We start from the raw sequence: 24,392 nt of genomic DNA, 5'->3' as shown, positions 1-24,392 counted from the left end.
ATTCAAGAGCAATTGGAAAGAACAGCCCCTGTGCACAGGAACAAAATGTAGCTTTTGGATGCCTTTAAGTCTGTTGTTGCCTGACGCACAGCAAGCACTTCTCCAGATCTGTTCCATAGAACTATGCCTGTAAATTAGGCTTCATTGATCAAAAATGCAGAAGTGCAGGCAGTAGAACCTTTAAACAGGGACTCAGAAGGTTGCACATGGTCAGCTTCCAGCAAGATGGGATGAATTACTGAAGTTTGAGTTGAACTACACAGCTCCATCCAGTATCCTGCTTCTTCAAAAACTGTCCTTCCAGCCTCCTCCCCTTCTCTGCTCTCTTACCAGATTCTCTGAGCTCTCAGATCAAGAGCTTTTTCCTTAACAAATCCAGTGGGTACAGCAGTGCTTGGGTGAGGAAAGTGAGGTTTGCCGCAATGTTCTGAATGAACAGGAGTAAGAATGGACATCATCAGCTCCACACCTGGTCACTGCCACTGCCAACACCTTAACTGAAGGAAAGAAAAAAGCCACAAAAGCCTGTAACTGAAAAATCCACCTATCAGCAAATTCAACTGATAAGGTTGGTGTAACACTGACAAAGCTAACAGAACAGTTTCCCGAAGAAATATTCTCCTTTTCTTGTGCAGCCCATTAACAGTCCAGCTCTTCTATTAAAAAAGTGCTAATACAACCAATTAGTGTAAAGCCATGTCACTCGTCTGCCTGTATGCTGCTCATTCCATTACCAATTACTACAAAGAACAGGTTATAGGAAGATCTTATAAAATTCAAATGCATTCATCGCTATGCACAAGATACTTCTGGGAATAATAGATAAAACCATGATTTATTACACTGTACAAAACTAGATTCAGAACAAGCAAGTGCAGAATATAGTACATGATTTATTCTTCTGTACATTACATATTATTTATTAAATTTCATTGACAAACCCAAAACTTCCCTAATTTTTCCTTTACCTGCCTAAGCCAAGAAATTAATTTTGTTCTACAGGACAGAATAAAATAGCTTCCTGGAGAATTTATCATCTGATGACCTTGGCAGAAGGTGCTTCAGCTCAGACTGCCTTTCAGTGTTTCGCACAGCTTGTAAAGCCTTGTCAGGTTAGAACCTCAGGTGGCAGAGTAGTGTCCTGCCCCAGTACCAGCCTAGAAACAAGCAACTCCATTCTCGTTAACTTTCAATAGTGTCTTCTTCTTAGAAGATGAATTAATGCAGTTGCATTTGTAGACATACCAAACAGCATAAATGAAGGCTGTAGCTACCATAAAAGGAAAAAAAAAAAGTCACTTTCCAGTAGCCCCAGATCTCTCAAGTTATGCAGAGTGTGCTGAGATAGGTTACATATTTAATGAAGTCCTTAAGAAAAATATTTTTGTGTAATGTATGTACAAAGATCAGTTGATTTCCTTCATTCATAGGTTGAGCAACAGATGGAACCACAGCTGTATTTTATTCACTAGCTCACAATGCCACCTTGGTAACTGCTGCATTAAGAGTCCAAGAGAATATTGGTCTATTCTTTATAATAGTGTAAATTATATGGAGGTGTTTGGAAAACGGTGGCTTAAAGAAAGAAGGATTAACAAAAAACCCTTCCCTTGGTCCCTGTTAGAGCAGTTTAACTCTTCCATGAAATTTTCATAACTCCCCCACATAATTTTAACCAACTATTAAGGCGTCAAAAGAATAAAGCTGAGATTAAAATGGTCTTGCTTGGACTTGAAAAGAAGTCCACTTCAGATTTCCTGACAAAGAAATTTTCTTAATGTGTCTGCTTCTCCTCAGCTCTTTTCTGCACATAAACACCATGCCAAATAAGCCTGTCTGATAATCTCCCACATATCTTTTTTAAATTACAACAAAACATTACACTTAAATATATTGCACAAAAAGCATAACATATCCTGCCTGACTCTTCACAAAAATGGCCACAAACATAGGAGAACAGCTACTGAGCATCTCAAAACTTGAAGAGATCAATGAAATGCTGAGGAGATACTGGCATGAGACAGGTGTTTGGATCACTGGCTGTGCAGGGGTGTCCTGTATCCTGAAAAATGAAGGGCAAAAAAAAAAGTTAGTTATCTTTCCATACCCACCATATCCCCCCACTCCCAATTAAAAAAAACCCAACCAAAACTAAAAAGCAAAAATTCACATATAGGCACATGCCACTACTTCCACTCTAAAAAAAACTAATAGGAACTTGCACTTTTCAAGAATTCACTATTTTTCTTTAACCACTTTAGATTAAGTTGTTAAGAAAATAGGCCATTCCTGTTTGACTGGGGTAGTACAGGGTATCTTCATTTTTTAAAGGAAAACACACCCCAAACAAAACACACCCCCTAGACACCTACCCCCTGTTCCTATCAAAACCAAGACCCGAGTCAGAGCTCTTGAAAAAAATTCCATATTCCTTATCCATTATTTTTAGTAACTAAAACAAAAAAGCCCCTGCTTTGTTGAACCTGCACTTTGTTTTATGAAAATCTGAAATCAACTACTACTTCAGGGGGGAAAATAAGCTCCTTGCTTTCAAACTGAAGGGCAGCAGACACTTCCCAAAGAAACCTGAACAGCATGTTTGAAGTCCCAGCCATATCAGTTTTTCTACCTTGCTTGTTCCCCCCTCCGATCTTCTCCTCTTCTGCTCCTACATTTTCCCCACCTGAAAGCATGGCCTTAAAACACGAGTTAGCACCCAGGCAGGTTAGGAATACAGAAGCCAGGATGGAAAGACTTTGTCATTACAACTTCACTAAGCCTGCGGTGCTTTAATATTACAGAAACTTGAACTCAGCACAACTGTCTGATTATTTAGGACTCAAATTTCTCTTCAAATGCAAAGTTCAGTTTTGTGCCTCATTAGAACCTTCTAAAGGAAGGAAATCCTAGAGGTGTAATAAGGAGAAAGTCCCAGACAGTTTAATGAAGAGGTTAAACACCTTAAGGGATCAACAATGTTTTAAAGCTCAGAAACTGTCCTCCCCAGGTTTTAAGGGGTTTCTCTCCCTTTCCACCAGTGCTGACGAATTCATCATATGGGGCAACAAAACTTTTCTCACTTGGAAACTGACATAAGGAAAGTGCTGTCAAAGATGCCACGTTCCCTTCCACAGCCTTTGCAATACCAAAGTGAATTGGGCAAAACGCATTCAAAATACTACTCAGCTTTTCCAGTGAAAATTGTTACTCTATAGATACATCATCTGTGTTTTTCCATTAAGTCTATCGATGACTACATTAAAATATCACATGGTGTCACCTCTTCATTCTCCCACTTTTTAAAAATAATTGCTTTAACATCACTCCAGAACCAGTTGTTACATTTGTGAGACATGGGGGGTGGGGAGCGACACCCAAACCAAACATGAACAAAAAAAGAGAATAGACAAAGAGATCAGAGCCCAGGTAGAACTGCCTGTATCTGGGGAAGCTGCAGATGAGAAAACAGAAGACTAAGACCATCTGACACCTTCATCTTGAGATGACACTTGGAAGGAAGAGATAGATACAGCACAGCAGAAACCACTCTCAAAGGCAGCTGCTAATGAACTATCACCTTCCCTACCCATGTAAATGTCATGTCATTACTTTCCATTTCCAGGAAAACACACTATCAGAATTAAGGATTCTGCGGAAGGAAGCTCCGGTTTATCCCCTTGTAGTGCTTTTTTTATACTCCTAAATATTTTAGACAGAATTTGTACCATGCTATCTGCTTTGCTCTGCACAGCATCCTAAAAAGGCTTTTGAAAGCTCTGCTCAGTCAGGAATTACAGGTCCAATAAAAATGTCAGTAAGATCGGTTCTTGGGGTTTTTAGGTATTAAAAACAACAGAAATAGCAGTTTTACAGGGGCGAAAAAAAAGTGGTGAGGATTGAAAAGAAGCATCATAACTTTCCTGTAATTATTAGTATTCCTCCTTCCAAGGAAAAGGCATTTCCCTCAAAATGACATTTAATAAATGGTGTTCAAATCATACTTATTTTAAATGTAGCTACTTACAGCTAAACCAGAATTCTTTTAAATTAACATGATAATTCAGGAGGAGTGTTTACTGGCAAATGTAATAGTTTTCCTCCTCAAATTTTATCATAACTGGAAACTACGAAGCTCCCATAATAACTTCGGAACTACAGTTCTTTTCTGCATAATTATTTCCACCATTTCTTCATTTAGAAAACAACATTTTAATTGCCTCCTTCCAGTCTCTCAAGTCATCCCTGTTTTGGGAATTTCTTTTCAGAGAGACTTTCATAAAAATGTGCGACTAAAGCATTCCAAGTGGAGTAAAATCAGTTTTAGTACCTTTGCATTAAAGAAAGTTATCTGAGGTTCATGTTACTGTTTTCAAATTTAAGTACTGAATTAAATACATTGGGGAGTGCCAAAACAGTTTCTAACACTGAGTGCAGAGAAACCCATTTCTTAGCGAATCTCACTCATCTCACTGATACCATGCACCTACTATGTTCATTAGAAGTTGAATTATGGTGCTGGTTTAAATGGCATTAACAGGGAATATGACAATAATAAAAAGCAAACCTGATGAAAAACTAAGATGGAAAGTCACAGCTACCTTATGTAATAGGAAAACAAGGAACAAACTATTCCTGCTGCTAAACTGATGTGGGGAAACAAACAAACAAACACATTCAAAACAAAGAGTGTCAAACAATTAGAAATGAATATCTTATTCATTTGGACATTACAGAACAGTCAGCAATGGAAACAGATGAGACATACAGGCAATACCTTGAGTAACAAAGCAAGGTGGTAGTCCTTTGGGATCGTGAAGAAGGGAGCAGGAAGGAGAGCCGTAAAGTAAAAGAAGCAGAGTTAAGGTTTACTGAAGCTAAGGTTCATGAGCCATTCAGAAAAACAGTTTTATTCTCCTGGCAAATCACAAGCAGCTGGAGAACAAAAACCAGCACAAGCCCCAAGATTAAAGCCAAGTGTGAAGCATTTCACTTATGCAAAAGAGTTACACTGTTTTGCATAAAGCCCTGGATACTGAAAGAAGAAAAAGGTTTTTCAACTTCTATGGCCGTCTCAGGATTAACTAAAGTGTGCTACTCAGCCAAGAAAATAAAAGAATTACCTACAATTGCCATGTTGCCTAGTGGAACAGAAGAAATAGTATCTGTAGAAGGCATTCAGAGAGATATCAGTCAATAATTAGCTTGCCACTACTTCTATGCTACTGGAATTACAGATTTTGCTCATTTTTATCATGGACAAATCAAGACACTTCCCAAATACATTCATTTGATATAGAGAGTTTCTTACAGTCACTCCCTTCTTTAACACAGCAGAGTACAAGATGTTTTATTATATCACTGTGCTTCCTACAGCACATGTAGGAGTCTCCTCCTTGTATTTAACATTACTATGGTCACAGGTTTTAAACAAGTAGAGGAATACAAATGCCACTTCTTGAAAGCTCTTAAAGACTCCTTAAATGTAACACTAAGATAATTATAGCACACTGAAAAGTGAAAAGTCATTTCTCTACTTCAACTGTTGGCTAATTCAGTTCAGTAGCCAGTCTCTTATTTTGCAAGACCTTCTTTAAAAGGACACAAAATGCAGGACTGAAAGAATTTCCTGTGTGTAGCTCCCACGTTGCCAGCAATTACATTATATTATCAATTTCATAAACTTACTAAGATTCTTCTCATCACTAGCTAAGCCTGTGCTTTGTGGCTATTTCAGAACCTCACTACTTTCCTTCTTAGAAACTCTTAACTCACAGAATAAGTTTACTCACAACTAGTTTCTACAATGCATTTGCATCAAGGCTATCCTTCAGCTTAAATAATTTCCTTAAGTAGTCTCATGTTTATTCATCCCTTTTCTATCTCTGAGAAGTATTATGAAGACCAGTCACATTCCTTAATGGCTTTAACACAGGTAAGGTAAAAGAAATTAACTCTGCTAGTCATCTTCATGCCCTGATCACTTAAATACTTTTTCCTCTGTAACTATTACAATGTTTAGGTTTGTTCTTGAATGAGTGGGAAAAAAAGAAAAAAAACCAACCCTAAACACACAAACCCAAAGGTGCAACACCAAGAAGCATTCAGCTCACTGCCTGAAGTTCTTCTGAATGCCCTTGAAAGCAAAAGCTTCCCGATTTTGGTAGTGTACCATTAAAAGAAGAAGCTAAGTTTTTATGTATTGTAAGCTATCTGAAGAATCCAGTGCTTCCCTTCATTTCAAGATTCAAACACTTGGTACTTTTCTTCTGTAAAGTAACTGTCATTTCTCTTTTAAAGTTTGGGTTTGATCCCAACCCCCATATGCTCAATGGAATTAGGCAGAGTAAAAGATTCAGTTGGGAAAAAATCTGTACATTGTATTAATAGATATAATTATATGTCAGCCACTCATATGCATATTTAACTTAATAATCTGTCTAATCAAGTTGATACTGAAGCTTGAATGAATTGTCAAAGCCTGATAAAAGTTCTTTCCAATTAATATTTTCACCTAGCACGGAATTTTTCTAGAACTAATGGAGTACCTCCTGCCCTCTGCTTTGTTTCTCATCTCTTTTTAGAAAGCTTGAGAAATTATACAGAACCAAATGCCTGAAAAATCAGAACTACTGTTCCCCCGCATAACTCAGAGTGACTAGCACTACTTTACTCACATTACCCCATAAACAGAGGGACTGTTTTTCAGACCAGTGATTGGTGTCCTGACAATACGGTGCCAGTTGTGCTGAAATAAATTTGTTTGATAATCTAATTCAGCCTGATCATTTATTTCAAGACAGGGACAAGGCTTAGCTTCCAAGAACTACAGAAGGAAAACTGCAGTGCAGGCTTGCAGAATAATCAGGTAGGGCGGCACCTCAGGAGGTCTCCAGTCCAGCCCTCTGCTCAAAGCCGGGTGAGCTGTGAGATCAGACCAGGTTGCTCTGAGCTCCACTCAGTCAGGCCTTGAAAACGAAGGATGGAAACTGCACAAGCTCTATGGTCAAACCATTCCCTTACTTGGCTCTCCTCACGGCAGGCTCTGGTGTTCCTCTGAAGGAGTCTTTCCTAGACTCTCCTCACAGAGCAGGTCTTCAAGCTCACAGGACAAGTCCTCAAGCCTCCTTGATTATTTGGTCCTCACTTGAACACCATCCAGTTTATCAAGATTTTTTTTTTGTATTGGGGCTGGATGCAGCATCCCTGATGAGTGCCAAGTAAAAAGGGGTAATCGCCTTCCTCAACCTGCTGACCGTGCTCTTGTTAAAACAGCCAATCCCAAACCTCTGCTGCAAAATTTTAGTGCATCTATAACCACACCATTCCCGCGACCTGCCCAAATCTCCAGGAGGAGGCAGTCAGCACTGCAATGGTGATCTCGTGGGTACTGCTCGTCAATCCAAACAAAGTCCCTTTATAAGTTAGTGTTGAGTGTAAGTTACAGGTTCACTGCTTCTTACTGTCACACATGATCTCCAAAGTTAAATGTTTAATTCCAAACACATTTTAGTCATTCTTAATATTAAAGTAGTATACTTTCAATTATACTAAGATCGAAATGAGACAGTTTTACTGTAGAAAGCATTAAGCAGACAATCCAAACAAATCCAATACCAAAAATGCCCACCTGCATGCATACTGTGTGCTTACCTTTAACATTTCTACTTTCAAAGAGAAAACTTCACCCTACATTCTGAGCAACATGATAAAGACCAATTCCACTGTAATGTCTCTCTTGACAGAGGTTGGTCAGCAAACGCCCAGACTTTTCATAGCAGAAACCAGTTCTGACTACCTGCTTTCCTAGTATTAATTTAGCAAAACATATTGGTACCTGGAAAGGCTTCTGTGGTATCAAGGATACATACACAACTTCAAGATGACATCAATCAGGAACATGCTACTTGGAAAGCTAGCTTATCCTGTTAAACTGCCTTGAGTTTTCTATGGAAAATAAAAAAGCCTCACACTGACATTCAACTCCTCTTAAAATTACAGAAAGGCGACACAAGAGAAACTAATTTCTGTCTCCTTAGCATGACCCATACCTGGGCTTTGAGCTGCAAAATAAAGACGTCTCACTAACTACAATGCTAGATTATGGTACAACGAAAAGTAAAAGCAGGACTATGTGTTCATGCATGAGTTAAACATGAGAATACCCCACAAAAGTTAAAATTGTCCTGTAAGACAGAATATGCTTCATGGTAAACATCAGAATCAACATAAAATGAATTCTGAATGAAGCCTCAAACACCCCTCCAAGCTTGATACGGGACTGAAGCAAGACAAAAAAATACAAAGTTTTACACCCATGTGATAGGAATGCCATAATACTAAGTTCTCATTAGAGACATACTGATTGTCATGCTGTCACTAGAAAAGGGACGTCATAAAATGGCCAACTTCATACAAGTTCCTAACAACTTTGCATAAGACTAAAGAGATACAAAAGACAGAGTGCAATGCTTTCTACATCGCATTTTGCCTTGCAGCTCTAGGCATTGAGGTTATCAGGTATCAAGAGACGTGAACGGTAGATAAAGAACAACTTTGGAATGTAATACTCAAGTTTTATACATGTGGAAGTTTTATGATTTAAAAGTTCGATATTAGTTGTTCAATCGCATTTCACATGAGAAATCTGACAAGATGATCTTAATATTTTTCCTTTCAGATGATCAGCAGTAGCTGTTTGAACTTATTTCTGATTTTCTCTTTCAAAGCTCTTACCTTCCAAAAGAGAATACTACAGTGTCGACAGAAATGCAAGGTGTCCCCGTACTGTTCCTTTATTGGGTAATATTTCTGAAGTGTAAAGTACATCAGCTTCCAGTCAATGTGACCTTCCTCTGACAGAATCAAATGCCTACAAAACTGGACATTATAATATAAAATCAGGTAAAGGACTGGAAAATAAAATGGTAATTAAGCTGAAGTTCTGTAACTGGAATTCTTTGAAGTCAATAATCTGACATCACACAACTCTGAAAAGCAGTGAGAGATCTAGCCACAAGAAAGAAAGGTAAAACACTAAAAATAGGAGAGTACACATTTGCCAAGAAAAAGTAGGCCATACACTGCTGATCCAACTCCACTGTCTTGAAATTATTCTAATTATAGTCAATAACCACATAACAAAAATAATATTTAGAGCCATAAGTAATTGATTTTATACTTAACACACCTTACGACACTCAGAAATAAGATTAAAAAAATGATAGTGCATTACAAATAGTGGTTTTCTTTTAAGACAGTAACTATGGATTTAAATAAAGCTTTTTTCTTTCATTTTAAAAGCATATACATGATTATTTTTCATATTTACTTATGATCTTTCTAGAAGGATAGCAATAATCAGTGATTGATTTACTTCTTGAGGACATAATATTTATGTAAAGATTAGCTGGTGCACAGTGGCGATTTCTCCCCAGCTTAACACACAGCCAAGGTTTAGTAAGTATGTCCTTGCAAAAGACTTGTTCCACTCAGTGTGGATTAATACTAATACATCAAGGGCTTTCTTCATTCAGAAGACGACTCCTAGATGGGGAGAACAGCCCTGCCTTTGTGATTTCATCTACACTTCATTTCATAATAGCTTCCCTGTGTAGAGTTCTCATTTTTTCTAAAAGCGCTCTTTCAGATAGCACATATGTTTTTGTGGTTGTTTCAATGGTTCAAAGATACTGCAGAGGGCAGGAAAAACAACCTAACGTGTCTCTGCAGCTTATTAAGGTAGTTCACTTTCAAACAGAACAAGCAGAATTTAATATTGGAAAAATAAATAAAATCATTAGATTTCTATCATTAAAAACTCTATCAGAAATTGAATGTGAACATTTAGGAACGCATTGGGAACACTGTGTAGAAGTGTCCTGCATAAGGCACAGGGCTAGCTAATTCTACTGAAATGCTTAAGCAATTTTTTTCCCAGCTTTACCTCGGTGTAACAGCTTCCACTCCAGCCAGTTTTGTCACTGTTCAGTAGGGCTTACCTCATCTACCCTCAAAATACATTTGATTGCTACATTAAACTTAAACTTCTCCTCACAACTTCACCTTGCATTCTCCTGAGCTGCCTTTGAGGGTGGATTTTTTAGTTTGCCTTTGCCTGTCTGTATTCTCCATGAATAGAGCCTTTCATCTCACTAAAATTCTTATTTGGGTCAACTCCACACAAGTTAATTATATTCACTTCTGTTTTTCCTGTTATAATTAATTTGGTAGTCACCAACCAAATGGTACCACTTCAACCTATCAGATTGAAGAATGAGTATTTTCACTTCCTCCTGTCTGGAATGTACCAAGTTTTTAAAGTTCTTCCTCCAGCTCTGATGTGGTAACTTCTATTTTCATACCTTTATTTTCAGCTAGTCCAATTTTGACCCAGCATATATTCCTGTCAGAAAATGAAGACAGTTCTGGAGGAGTTCCTAATTACTTTAATGCTTTTTATGAGGAAGTGACACAAGAGTATCATTTTTCTTTTTGTTCCTGATTTCAAAATCTCAAGCATTTTAAAAATTCTTTTTTTGAAAAATCCAATTTTGGTTTCACCAGAATGTTCATATAGACTAAAGGTTCAAGCAATCTGTCTGCCTACCTTGACTAGTAAAAGAACTTATACTTCAGGTACTAAAGTTAGAAGCACGTTAGAGGTATCTTCTACCACACTTGTTGGGGATCATGTAGTAAAAAAAAAAATAAATCATCTTACCATAGACATTTTTTAATGTAATATAAGGAAACAGCCTGATAGTTATCCTAAACTCACAGGCATGTTGAATTTTTGGTATGAACAAAGTCCAAAAAAGAAAGAATATTTTCACTATTCCTGTCACATATCTCAAAAAAGGTGAGTTCACGCTTCATTATCAGTGTACCATATTGAAAAGAGAGGGCCACATTTATGCGAATATTAGTTTATTACCTGTTTTTCTGCAAAATGGTACTGGCAGAGTTTTTTCCACAACTGCCTGTCTTCACTGAGCATGTATAAAGTTGGGGTCACTTGACCCAAAGTAATAATGTCCCAGCCGTCAGAGAACCTGTATAAGATGTTATTCAGCATATGCAGAGGGAGATCGCTAAGCGTAAGACCATTGTTGACTTGCTGGAAAAAAGAGTTGAAGACTTTTAAATACAAAAACTTGACAGCATAAGGTATAATTAAGATTCTTACTTTAGAGGTATCTCAGGTCTTAGTTTAGCTTGCACAAAACTGTCAAGTAAGATCTATGATTAGTTCTGTGATACTTTGATTAATTGGCTACTACTATTCTCTAACTGCTGTGGTTGAAAACTTAAATGACTACAGGTACAGAAGGAGCTACAGACTGTCTTTATAACTTACAGCTTTCCTACTGTTAAAGTAAACAATTCTAAATTCTTTATTTAAATTCCAAATAACTTTAAAGCACTTCCCTTCTCAGAAACTAATTTAAGAGCATACAGTCTTGAAAACTATGATATAATTCAATTCCAGCTTTGAGAAAAGCATGCTAAACCCCTAACTATAATAGAAGTATGAACAAATTATAAAATCATTTGTAGGATAAATACAGTTTCTCAATTTTAATTAAGAAACAGAGCACATGTCAATTTGCCCTAAAACAGCTAGAGTACAGAACATAGTACAGGACCCGCAAGCAGAAATACAGAATTAAAACATTTTCAAAGCCAGAGGCAGAAGACAGCCGGTTCATATCCGAAGTCCGGAGATAGTTCCCCTCGCACATAAATGGGGAATTCTGCAGCGGGTGACAGGTCAGAGCACCGGGAAGGTTTTCCTTAGGAGTACACACCTCCGCTGAACAGGGCAACCTACAGCACAACTTGTACAAGGCTGAACCTGGAGCCCGCGCAGGCAGGTGGCACAAAGCTCCCGCTCATGCCAGGTTCTTTCACAACCATTCGCCTCACTTATATACTCGGCTTTTCACAGTGTCATGTGCTATAAACATCTCTGGGAATATCGTTCTGTTCAGGAATACGTGAGCATTACAGATGCAACATTTCTCATCAGTTATTTCAACCAACGTAAGGCAGCTCAGACAGAAGCCGCACGCTGGAAGGAAACACAGCAACTGCAAGGTCTCAAAGCTGTCTGGTGTGGCTGCTTGGCATATGAAAACTGCTGAGACTGGGTTCCCCATTTCTCCTTTCTATTCCAACAGCAGCTGTTCTACTCAGATATCCGGCACACACAGCAAGGACAATTTCAAAGTTTCATAGCTGAAAGCCAACAGATGAAGCAGCTGTATGCCTTCACTGTGAGCAACCACATGCAGCATTTCTTCCTCCAGGAGTCACCCAGACAGGTTAAAAAAAAATTTTGCCTGCTTATCATCAGAAGTTTCCGCTATAAGAAGCCTGGAACAGCGCATACCACGTGCTTTGAACAAAGTTGCATGATCAGAGTCCACAGATGCCGAAGTCATTAGCCTTTTTTTAATGAAAAGCAACTGTGCTAATGAATAAAGCTGCAAAATTGCTACTTAAATGTTTTACTTCTGTTTTCTTGATCCACCTCTAAAATTCCCTTTAGATTTGTATTTCTTCAATAGGAGAGAATTTACTTTGGAATTAAAAATTAATATTTTTCCATCTCTATCTGACAATCTAGAGACAAACATTTTGAGATTTGGGTGAGAAAAACAATGATACCTATACATCTCTACCAGAAACCAGCAGTACGGGCACTGTAGCAGCTCTCATTAGAAAATGGCTATCAAAACATTAGAAAATTAAGTTGATTCCATTTCATTCATGTTACTTCTCTAAAAACAAACAACTAAAGCTGTTTAAGATGTATTTGAAGCTTTGTTCACTTACAAATCATAAACCAACATTCAATACAATTCCCCTCCCCAAATCACTTTTTTAGCATCATTTCATAATATACCTTGTTCATCTGAAGGTTTTTCAGTTGTTGTTGCCACAGAAGGATGGTTTCTAATCGGCAAATCCAAACATTGACGTTCCCTACTAACTCAGATTTTCCTACTCCCCTGATCAGTATACAGAGAGTAGAACTCAGATCCTGTAGAAGATCCTTGATTAATCGTGGGTTATATTGGTCTTCCATGACTGGAAAACAAACCAAACCAAATATAACTTTGGTTAACTGAGTTAACCAAGCTAATACAGTTAGCTCGAGCTAATCAACACTTTTTTAGATTAACTAATTACAACTTAACTGTATGTGTGCAAATACCTGCTCTAATTCCCACCATGACATTCATTAATGCTGTTTCAGAAGTGCAAGATCAATAGTTAACAATTTCACAGGCAAATCTGATGTAACATTTCATGCTATGCATTTAATAAACTTAATGCTGAACAACTACTTATAAATCCTATTTCTGCTGTTCGAATCTGATAGCATTACATTTCCATTTAGTGTGGATACCAGAAAAAATGCTTTTAATATTATGTAATAGCTTTTTTAAAAATAAAAAAGCAGTTATGTATTTTAAATCTCAGTACATCATGCAAATTAAAAAACATGTTACTAATCTAAAAGCTTTCACATTTCATAAAGAGTATAATCTTATAGTAACAAACAGTTTGTGAATAGATGATAATTGTCATTTAACTTCACCAAGCCGTTTCAACAGATATGATTCAGTTTTATCTTGATTATTGGAACTATGGGATGGGAAGTATGAAACCTTCCACTAATTAAATATGCTGTTGCTTTGTCTTAGAATGTAATAATGGTAATAAAGCTAACAAAGAAAAAAAAAAACAAAAACAAAAACCAAACTGATAGCTTAGTCCCAGCAATTAAATCTGAACAAGCACATTACAAAACCTTAGGTCTTACCCTTCTGCACAATTTTGTCCAAAATGTTAAAGTAGTTCTTCTGTGCCACACCACTCAGTGAAGTTAACTGGGATTTTGCAATTAACTGCAAAAGCTATGACAAAGAATTGAAACTTTGAAAAATGACAGAAGTAAAAGATGGTTTAAAATACACACTTTCCATACATACATTCACCTACAATTGTGTAGATCACTGCAACCGTATTTTGTAAAAACATAACTACAGAGTTCAGAAAATGAAGCAAAACGAACGAGGAGAGCTTTAGGCATTCTCACTGGCATGACACGAACTACTCATGAGGAGATGCACATTTTCAAAATCCTATACAAATGCTAGTGTGTATCTCTGATATGGCACATGACACATGGTCTTCATAAGCTGTAATGAAACAACGGAGGATTTGGTGGCCAGGAACATACTCTGAACTAATACCAACTAACAGACTTCTGATCTCTGAGTAGAAGTACCATACTGTTCAAATCAAGGTATGATGGACTTAGTGCACTACTTTCTGCTCATGGAGGGGAAATGCTGTATTTTACCTAAACCAGGAAAAAAAATTTATGTTATTCCTGCATTCAGGTTCCTGGTAGGAGAAGCCACAGTAATCTAACAATGAGCAGTATACAGGCTGTATTAGTAACTTTCCCTTAGCAGACCTCCTAACCATACGTTTCTCTCTGGAACCACTGTGAACAGAAGAGTGCTGACAGCAGTGGGAATAGTCTAGGGGCAAATAACCAGAACAGCTCAAGTTGTTGCTGCACATGAACACCAAGCTTCGGCCACTACTGGCAGCCCTTGTCCCATTCCTACACCTCTGCTTTTACATTTTAGATTCAGTTTTGTAGCTCATAGAGGCCATTGCCTCTTTAACAAAAAAATGGTCCATTAGCATGAAATATAAGACAGACTTCAATGTTACAACAATATTGCAGCGTTTAGAAGTGCGTTCAGAACAAGTGCTCTCAGTGCATCAGAAAGGGAGAGCAGGGAGCAAAACCAGCATCCTGAGCATCCCCACGCTTTGCAGGACAGCATCAGCTCTTGGCACAGAGGGTGAACAAAGACTAAGCCTGCCAAAAATTATTTTGTATCTTCATTCCTAAAACACTGATTTGACACTCATTAATTTTCCTTTGGAGCAAGAGAGAATACACCTGTTCTCTCCCTGATTTAATAATGTTCCTTTTGGCTTCTCTGCAGGATCCCTGACAAAACATGATGTGCTATGAAAGGAGGAAATAATTCCCCTGATGTATTTAAATACAAGCAATGTATTCATATGGTTTTTTTGAGAAGATATACCAAGACCTCTTTCTTGGCATTTTCAAAGCCTTTTAGTTTGATTAACAATTTAGAGGTCTCTGGCAGTCTGCCAGTTCAAGCAAGTATGCACATTTCTCCTGATTGATTAAAAAAAATAACCCTCAGTTATGTCACTCAGACTAAAGATCAAATCAAAGAAACAAACTCCACCTGGCTGATTTTTATGAAGATTGCAATTTCAGTGAAGGTTAATATGCAAGGATTAAGACAATTTTAGCAGGTGCACAAGTACAAGGATCTGACAGGAGTTCAGTCTTGGCGATGCGTGCATAGCCACAGCTTATGCTGCATAGTAGAGATAACTCCGAATGGATCAACTGTTTATTCAAATGGAAACATTTTGAAAAAAGATCATCCATATGAAACTCAATGTATCAGACCTTTAACAGCTAAGAAATGACTGGTATATTAATACTACTGCATAAACAAGTGCAGGAAAACAGTTGAACCCACCTCCTTCCCCCACTGCCCACCCTTAAGAGGTCTTGGGCAGACATCTATATTAACTTTTAACGATTGTGGGGTTTTTAGTGAGTTGCAGAGTCAAAATGAATCACGTGGGTGGTCTGAGATCAAAGAAGAGCTATTTAGTAGGGCTTGGTATTTAAAAAGTCTTCCTGATTTACATCTTGTTATTTTAAATGCAACAAGCAGAGCACACCTAAAAGTAATCACCATTGTGTTTGTGCGTGACTAGGGATGATTCTTAGAGGAGAAGAAATAGGAACTGCTGCACTGCATCAAATGAGATCTATACAGAACATCACCATCAGAAACTTCAGGGGAGCAAAAGAGAACTTGTATAAAGCAGATGGGTATGGGATGGCCTGCTGCTTACATTAGGTCTCGGTTGCAGATTGGCTTAAAACCTGATAGAGCAGATTAAACATACTTTTTAAAAATCTGTTGCAATTCATATGTTACTGACATCCACAGAGATGTTTCAATTTATTAGATAACACCACAAATTTTTCTCAAGTCAACAAGATCTACAGCTACAGAACAAGGAGCAACTGTCACTCATATTGATCATGTTTATTAGCAGCTCAGTAACTTTTAAGATTTTAGCTGTACAGTTCCTGTACCTGTTGATAAAAGTCAGTTTGCCTCCATCACCTCAGAAGATCTGGCAAAAAGATCATTAAATTTTTGTAATTGTAAAACAATTCTAAAATGTTAAACATTTCAAATACTAAAATGCTAGAAGGATTTTGGAAGTTGGCACACTATTCTAAATCCACCCTGATCTCTTAGGGTCTACCACTACTCTTGTAACAGTTTGCATCACAAAGCCAAATTTCTGAATTTTAAAGTATTGCTCCTTTCTCAACAACCTTAAGCTCAGCTAACTGAATCAGCCATTTTATATTATTTGGCAAACAGAAGAGAAAGTGTCCGATGTGCTTATGTTAGACTTTGCCCTTCATTACAATCAACTACTTTGAGCAACTCAGCTTCGGCACTGCAGCATCTAAAAAACATGGAAAATTCTAGTTCCAGATTCATTCTACCTGTTTACCATTCAAGCAAGGCACTCAAGGTTAACCGCATTTATAACACAATTCATCTTTTCTAGGTGCCCTTTTTTTTTTTCTTCCTACTGTTTGAGGCTGAAAAGTCTTGGGAAAGATCAAGGTTCCGCTCCCAAAACAGCAGCAAAAAGCAACACTCTAAACCACAATGCATACATATACCAAAAAAATCTGTAAGGCGAATAAAACGGGCAAGTACTCTAACCACTAGCCTGGATACAAATCCTTTTTGCTTTGTTTTCTTTGGTCTCATCTCCTGTTTTTCTGGAAGTGATACACTGTTCTTGGCTTCACAAAGATGTGTAGAACATGTTTTGTCTCCAAATATTCCACAGCCTAGTGGTACAGGTTTTCTCCTGGTATGTTTATTTAATTTTGATTTGTGTCTCTTCAAGTTCTGGATCCATTCCAACCACTACCTTATTTGTGAACAGCCTCAACACTGAACTGAATTCTAGTCTTGATGTCTCATGTTCTGAGCTTATCTAGGAATTGGGACAAGGACTTTACTACCTCAAGTTAGATGACAAAAGAATTTGGGGCTAGAAAGACCAGTATCTTCCAGAACAGGTATTCCCAAGCAGGCAGCTGGTTAGGCATCGAGAAAACTAAGGCATGATATTATGTGGCTCCCTAAAGTACAAGTTACGTATTTTTAGAAAACAGGCAGATAGTGCTGTTGTCCAGAACTTACAGGTTCCAGGCACTGAACTCTCAATTTAAGATTAGACCTGACCCTGAGAAGCTAACACAGTGACACAGAGACTTTTCCAGGAATCACGAGATTAATATATCATCATTGTTTCTACAAACTCCATGTCACTACGTTATTTGTACAAGACAACTTGCAATAAAACTCATTTCTGGAAGACAAAAAAAAAGACAGACTGAAAAAAAGCCGGAGTCTCCATTTTTAAGGGATGTTAACAAAGATTAATGCATTTGTATCTTTTTCTAGGTTAAAACAGAAGTGCAGTGAATCACAGGACTGTTAGGAAGGTGCAGAAGCAACAGAAACTGCAGAACACTTACACACCAAATATTCTTCTGGAAATTGCTATTTTAAGCATATTTAAGACATGGTAAAGTATATTTAAGATGTACTACACTTTGCTATTTTTGGTTGTGTAAGAATTATTTCGCCTTTAAAGAGAATTCACTACCCAGACTGATGAACAACTGAAACTACAATCAGTGTTTCCGTGCAAATGCAGAACATACTGGCCATCATCACCCTTCCAAGCTATAGGCTTTCATAGAGCAATATAATGAGTTTTTACCAAAGAAAAAGTACTCAGTTTGAAGTTGCTTCATGCAGTATAAATTACATATGAACAGGATATTTATACAGTCACAAATCATCAGCTGTTCAGTGCAAAATGGTTTCTTTTGTACACACAGGCATATCAGCAAATGCATTTTACAACATGCATATAAAATAAAGAGCTTACTTTGACCACGTAATTGAACCTTCTGATGTCCTGAATTGCACTTGAAAAATCTAAGCGGTTAAAAGCTTCTCCCAAAGTGCAATAGCCATGTCTCTGAGAAAAATAAGCATGATTTAAATGGAAAGAAACAACGATGAAATTAAGGAAAATATTCAGAAAAGCACTCTACCATGCAAACGATACTCATATATACCATGATCCCTGGAAATATAATGTATCTGGAATGAAGATTTATTTAATTCCTAGTAGAGCAAATGAAACCAGATCCACTCTTTGGAAGTAAGAGGTACATAGGCAATATTATTCAACAGCAATTAAAATTCATACTAGTCATGCAATCTGTAATCACCAGTATCTGAGCATCCTCCACTATTGCAGGACCACAATGCTGGTGCTCTGTCATGCTCCCCATTTGCCTCGGTAGAGTTTGTTTGTACAGCAGACTGAGCTTATAACCATAAACATTAACTGAGTTTATGTTCACATTTGAGGGTAAGAACAGAGCTACTTGCTCCTGGGATTGGAAGAACAACTGGTCTCAACATCTAGAATTTATTTTCTGGGTGCTAAAAGTTTCGCCATAATTCTTCTTAGGTACCAAAAGCAAGAGAAACAGCATTTTATTTTGGTGCACCTGCACACGTGTCTTAAGGTAAAAATGGAAGTTTCAGAAGCTGTTATGGAACTACTTAAGGTGGCAGTGGCAGCCTGAAATGACATGCGATCACAGAAGATCAGTAAATTTAGAGCCACAAAGCCACACAGGAGCCTTGGAGCAAACATAATGAAGCCAGAAAAAACACTACAACTGATGAAAAATACTTGCAGAGTAGTGTGCTAGTGTGGCTTATCAGCCCAGGGAAGGAGGGGGATAAATAATTACTTTAAGTTCATTCCTAGACAGACTTAGTTGGTGAATTACATGATGGTGAAGAGATGATGGTACAACTTAACGTTCCTTTTTGCAACCCAGTGAAAGCTTACTTACCCTGGAGGTACCACAGCAGGACAGGACACAGTTAACTATTCACCACACAGTGGTGGGAATTACTACAGCGGTTAATGACTAAATTAGGGATCATACTGCTTGCTCATCCAGTTAATATACCCAAGATCCAAGCATGCTGCACGCTTTACGACATGTTCAAGTTGCTAATAGTGAATTAACACTTGCAGACAACAAAACTTTTGTTAAAATTTAAATATTTGTCGCTGTTCTCTAGCTAAACAGTTATCAAAAGACCATGGTAAATACATTAACATGAGAACTCCCTTGAACAGCTGGAAGCACATTTCCATGAAGCTTCAGCTCTACCTTTCCCAATGTGCTACCATGATAAAAATTACTCAAAAGAGCATCTCCTACTTCATTTCAGCCATATACCTGAGCATGTTCAGGTTTTATTTATTTTCAGTGCTCTCCTGCAGCATGTTTCACATGCTTCTTATCAAGACCTTCCTGCCGCTGTTATTTTGCCCTAAAATTCAGTGTCCAGTTTGGGAAAAAAGTTTCCTAGTTGCAAGACTTAGCCATTTTGAAATCAAGTATAACTACAACCTGTACAGAAAACTAGAGCCCCTGTAAATTATGTTTCAGATTAACTTATATTGTTGTTCTGTTGTTTGTGTTTTGGGTTTGGTTTTGTTTTGGCTTTTTTTGTTTGTTGTTTGTTTTTTGTTCAAGTATGCTTTTTCCTTGCTACTTTTTCATTCTGCTACTTAACTTTCAACTTTTTACTTTAAACTTTTGAATTCATACAAGGAATTGCTTGAAAAAGATTAGTGATTAATTCTAACCATCCTTTTTTTTTTTTAAAAAAAAAAAAAACAACCATAACAGGAAAGGCCAATGGTCAATTATTAGAATAGAGCAGCAGTGACAAGAATAAGCTAATTTGTACACCAAAATACTTTATCCAGTCTCTGAATGGGCAAGAAACTCAAGTAAATAGTTACGTATCACCAGTACACCAGCTCCTGCGCAAGCAGGGGGAGGGGAAGGAAAAAAAAAAAAAAAAAAAATCACAACATACAGTTACAAAAGACAGCAAGGGATGATTTTAGGCAATTTGTGTTTTGGCCTGAATGTTGCTCGAAAAGTCAGCTTAACTACTTTTATTATTCAAAACACCATAATGACTGGTGACAGTCTGTCATCCCCCCTTCCTTACCCTAAATCTGAGATGGCACAAAGGGAAAAAGCAACCTTGCGACTTCTGCAGACCAATGTGAGTAACGACATCTATCACAGATGAAGATAAAATTGGGAAAGAGGGCTATGAATCTGGTGAAAGACTTTGTAATACCCTTCAGAAGTAGAAGGGCAGCCTCTGGGTCACTGGCCTGCAAGGTAAAGTCTTTCAATGTCTCCTGTAAGTATGTTCTCTCCACAACAGCTCGCTCTTCCCCAGTACACTGCTCTTTATGGTCTCTCTCAGCTCCAAAATGCAAAGCCAACTTTTGCCTGTGTGGCCAGGGTCACACTTCCCTCTCTCCTCGTTGGCATTACCGTGGATGAAAGACATCCTTATGGGTGTCTGAGTTCCACCTATCCCAGATAACCATGGGAATCAACACAGGAATGAAACAAACTTCAAGACTGTTTCTCTCTACATACAATAGACATATTTTAACCCTTGGCTTTCCAGGAGGTCATTCTAAGATCTTTCATGGTTGCTTTGCAGTTGCATGATACAGTTTGTATCCTAAACTGAAAGCATCTGGACTTTGTGGAATACAAAGGTCCTCTCTGCAAACTTTGCAACTGAAGTTTTACTTACCTATATTCAAATTTACATCAAGATTCCAAAATAGCAAGGGCTGCCTGCAGACACCTTCTTTGGAGACATTACTCTTGTTTTGCAAACATTTCAATTTTAGTTCAAAGACACACGATAGAGACAGATGGGCTTGGAGTGTAGTGGAGAATTGTTCTGCCCATCCTTGCAAGTTCCCACATCTCTGCCACAGGGACCCACATAAAAGTCACTTTGCTGGCTGCCTTTGCCTCACCACGTACAGGTGTAATATGTTGCCAATTAAAAGCGTTGAATATAACCCCTAAGATCACACAGCATAAAAGCATTTTTTAATATACTATTTGTCTATTAAACAGCACAAAGATTGTAGGAATAGACCCACAGCATGCAGGACTTACTTCCTTGGTGCTTTCTTTATGAACGTAAATCCACTTTTCACGGTAAAAACCTAAAATAAAAATTTAAATATAAGCATTTTTAGGCTTTCACTTTAGGTAATGTCTTCTAGAAAGATACCGAACAAAACAGGCTCTCTCAATAAAATGCTTCATAAGATAGGAGAGATGGTAGAACACTTTTAATGAAGGAAGCTTATAAAGACTGAAAATGATGACTACAAATTTTCAGAAGTTATGCATTTGAAAAAAAAAAAAGGGAAAAGTTAAATAATTTTACAAATCAAACACAAGAGTTGGCACACAATTGGCAGATGTAGCACAACTTTCGTCCACTGTGCACCAACAACAGCCAATTTCTCCTACAAACCCCTGATCATTTCAAGACCACAGCATTAGAAACACCAAAAAGTTGCTTATGAACTTACCTTTTTTTACCTACTCTACTTCAATAAGTTTACTTGCTGTCATACGCAGGTTTGCAGCCTAAAGTATAGATGATCTTTTAAAAATGAGACCTGATAAAAATGTCTTTAATATTTTAATTTTTTTTCAAAGTGGACTTTTTCCTCAAAAACCTCAATACTGATAAAGTTTCTACCAAGAGCTATATGTATCATGACAAACATATTTATTCATTAACTGATTCTAGAGCTGTATTACTAATCAGAATTTGAATTAAGCAAAAAAATAAAACAGCTGCTTTTGTAAGCAGAAGCTTCCATAAGCATCCAGAACAATTTAAACTAAAACTAGTCCACAAAATAAAACAATGGTTAGCATCAGAAGACACTTATTATTCAGAAATTACTGTTCTTAAATGAATTACCTTTGGATTTTCAGGAAAAAAAAACCAAAACCCAACAACTCACACAACAGATGATCAATGCCACAGTTCAATTAAGATGTATCACTTCTGACACCAGAACTTGTTACGAACACATAAGTAAACATAACTCGGGAGGCTACTCTATAGATGAATATAAATTTATTATATTATAGAGTTTTCCTAAACCTACAAGAGTCTCCTAAAATAAATGAAAAAAACCCATCCTTACATTGCGAATCTGTGTTATCCCTAAAATGATCTTTTTTCCTTTTCTTGGCTGCAAACTCACAATCTTCTGTACTGTATATTTCTTCATCTTCACCATCACCAGTTAAGATGCTGAAATAAACACATCTAATTAGAACAGCAGTGATTAAATATTTAAGATGCATACAGCTTATAATTTTCTGCATTAAAGTTTGACAGCTGGAAAAAATAATCACATTTTTAATGATGTTACTCTACCTGATGGTTTATAGCAACACATCTTAAGAGAAAAGCTGTATCACTGTTTTCTTCCCAGTGGGGTTGAATTTTATGACAAAGTGATTAAATACACAAAAGTATCTTCATAATAGCTATCTTTTAAGTCATTACTGATGTTTAGGAAGGACTACTGAGGAGACAGTACTAGCTGGACAGCTGGCTGTCTGCAAAGCACTGGTGTACAAAAATTCATTATTTTTAAGGGACTAAGCCTTGAAAAAATGTGCGCACAGGTAAAAGTCAGTGAAGAATTACTGCACTTACTCACATAGGCAGGAAGCCAGCAACAAAAGACATCTCTCTCACTACTGTCAGCTTTGGGGAAAAGAAAAGTCTTTCTTTTAATAAATGCCTGAATCACAACACTGTACATAATTTAGATGTCACCATACCGTTGTACCAATGATTTGTAGGGCATCAAGAACTGTGTGGTCTACCCCCCTCTTTCCCGGGGTGGGGGGCAAATCAACAATATCCATGTCACTTCTGACAGTTAACTAAGTAACCTAACACTGAGGACTATACTCAATAATTATATGTATAGTGTATAGATAGTGTGAGTGTATATATATATAAAGAAACTATTTTAAAACTTCTGTTAGCTAAACTAACCTTTTAAAAATCCATATACACTGAAAAACTGCCTGTCTATACAGTTGCAAAAGGTTTTGCTTTCAATTTTTGCAGAGAATTTTAAGGAATACCAATACAGATAAGAGTTAATGTTCATTTTTCTAGCACAGAGAACAAAGACAATCCACATGAAGGCCACAGCTTCACACAGATAAGCAAAATAACTAAGGATATGTGGTAGTGAAGCTTAACTGTAGGATTATTTTATTTCTCCATTATTATTCTTTGACAACAAAGCTGCATACAAAACGTCTCCCATTCGTTAGTATTTTTTAATCCAAATTTGCCAGGTGAATCCCTCCATGTCAGTTTGAACTTCAAATTGCACCAGCAATAGCCAGACATTGTAAACTTAAAGGACACCAATTTATTCAAAATTACCAGTACTCAGGCATTAGGTTGCAAAAATCAAATTATATTACGTTTATTGCTACTGGTTTATACAGTTAAAATATTCAGGCTTGAATTATCTGTTAAGGAGGATGACTAAACAACACTGTAAAAGAGCTTTGTTTTTTAATTGCTTTCATCAGTAAATGCTAGCTCAGCTTAAATATACACAACTTGAGAAGAGTCAGAAATAGAAACTTGGTTTTATTTTAGGTTTAAATCCTGGAAAAGTTACCATATCTCTGCATTCAGACAGAGCTCAATCCAAGGTGAGGGTCTTAGTTCATGTCTTACCATTTTTAGAGCACAGGATAAAGACCAAACAACTTTAATATTCTACTCAACATTGCCAAATACCATAGCTGGTGAAACAGCAAAAAAAGAGTTTGGAGAAAATAAGCTGGCAACTGACAAAAGCAGAACATCAACACTGACAAGTTACTTTGATTATGTAACATTCCAAGCCGTCAGGTTTTCTTCTCCAAATCTATCATAAAGGAAATATCTTTTTGAACTCAGTAAACTAATTAATTTAATTCTGCTTTGGCATATTGACTGCATCAGCACAACATGTGACGAGTTACTGCAGAATGAGAAGAGTAGTTGCAGAAACAGAAATAGAGCCCAAAGCTCCCAGACCCAGCTTTATCATCCTAACAAGACACAAGACCAGGGAGAGGTGGCCCATACCCTGCAGTACAGCTCAGGCAGAACAGGAACAATCCCATTCCCACTGACCCAGTGCAACTGGGAGAG

The 24,392-nt window shown here is 37.3% G+C and overlaps 1 protein-coding gene across 6 annotated transcripts in view; it reads right to left on the bottom strand.

Moving 5' to 3' along the window:
* Positions 1–796: 796 nt before the first annotated feature.
* Positions 797–24,392, bottom strand: part of FBXO25 (F-box protein 25) — a 35,549-nt gene continuing 11,953 nt past the window's right edge. The window contains exons 3-12 of one of the 6 annotated variants that reach the window (XR_010605989.1): positions 22,357–22,466; positions 21,302–21,351; positions 18,145–18,237; positions 13,832–13,925; positions 12,908–13,092; positions 10,934–11,116; positions 8,734–8,877; positions 7,651–7,693; positions 4,775–4,801; positions 2,017–2,062 (exon numbers count right to left, since the gene is read on the bottom strand). Coding sequence is in view for 3 of the 6 variants with exons in the window: in XM_065632126.1 (XP_065488198.1) it covers positions 1,973–2,062; positions 4,775–4,801; positions 8,734–8,877; positions 10,934–11,116; positions 12,908–13,092; positions 13,832–13,925; positions 18,145–18,237; positions 21,302–21,351; positions 22,357–22,466 (976 nt within the window). In the remaining 3 variants the exon portion in view is untranslated. Of the gene's footprint in view, positions 2,063–4,774; positions 7,204–7,650; positions 7,694–8,733; positions 8,878–10,933; positions 11,117–12,907; positions 13,093–13,831; positions 13,926–18,144; positions 18,238–21,301; positions 21,352–22,356; positions 22,467–24,392 lie in introns of those variants that run through there. The other 5 variants (XR_010605988.1, XM_065632126.1, XR_010605987.1 and 2 more) reach the window with 5 other exon arrangements.

This window comes from Caloenas nicobarica, chromosome 3, assembly GCF_036013445.1.
Source record: "Caloenas nicobarica isolate bCalNic1 chromosome 3, bCalNic1.hap1, whole genome shotgun sequence".
NCBI lineage: Eukaryota > Metazoa > Chordata > Aves > Columbiformes > Columbidae > Caloenas > Caloenas nicobarica.
The sequence above is the reverse complement of the archived record's forward strand: the minus strand, read 5'-3'. Positions and strand labels throughout refer to the sequence as shown.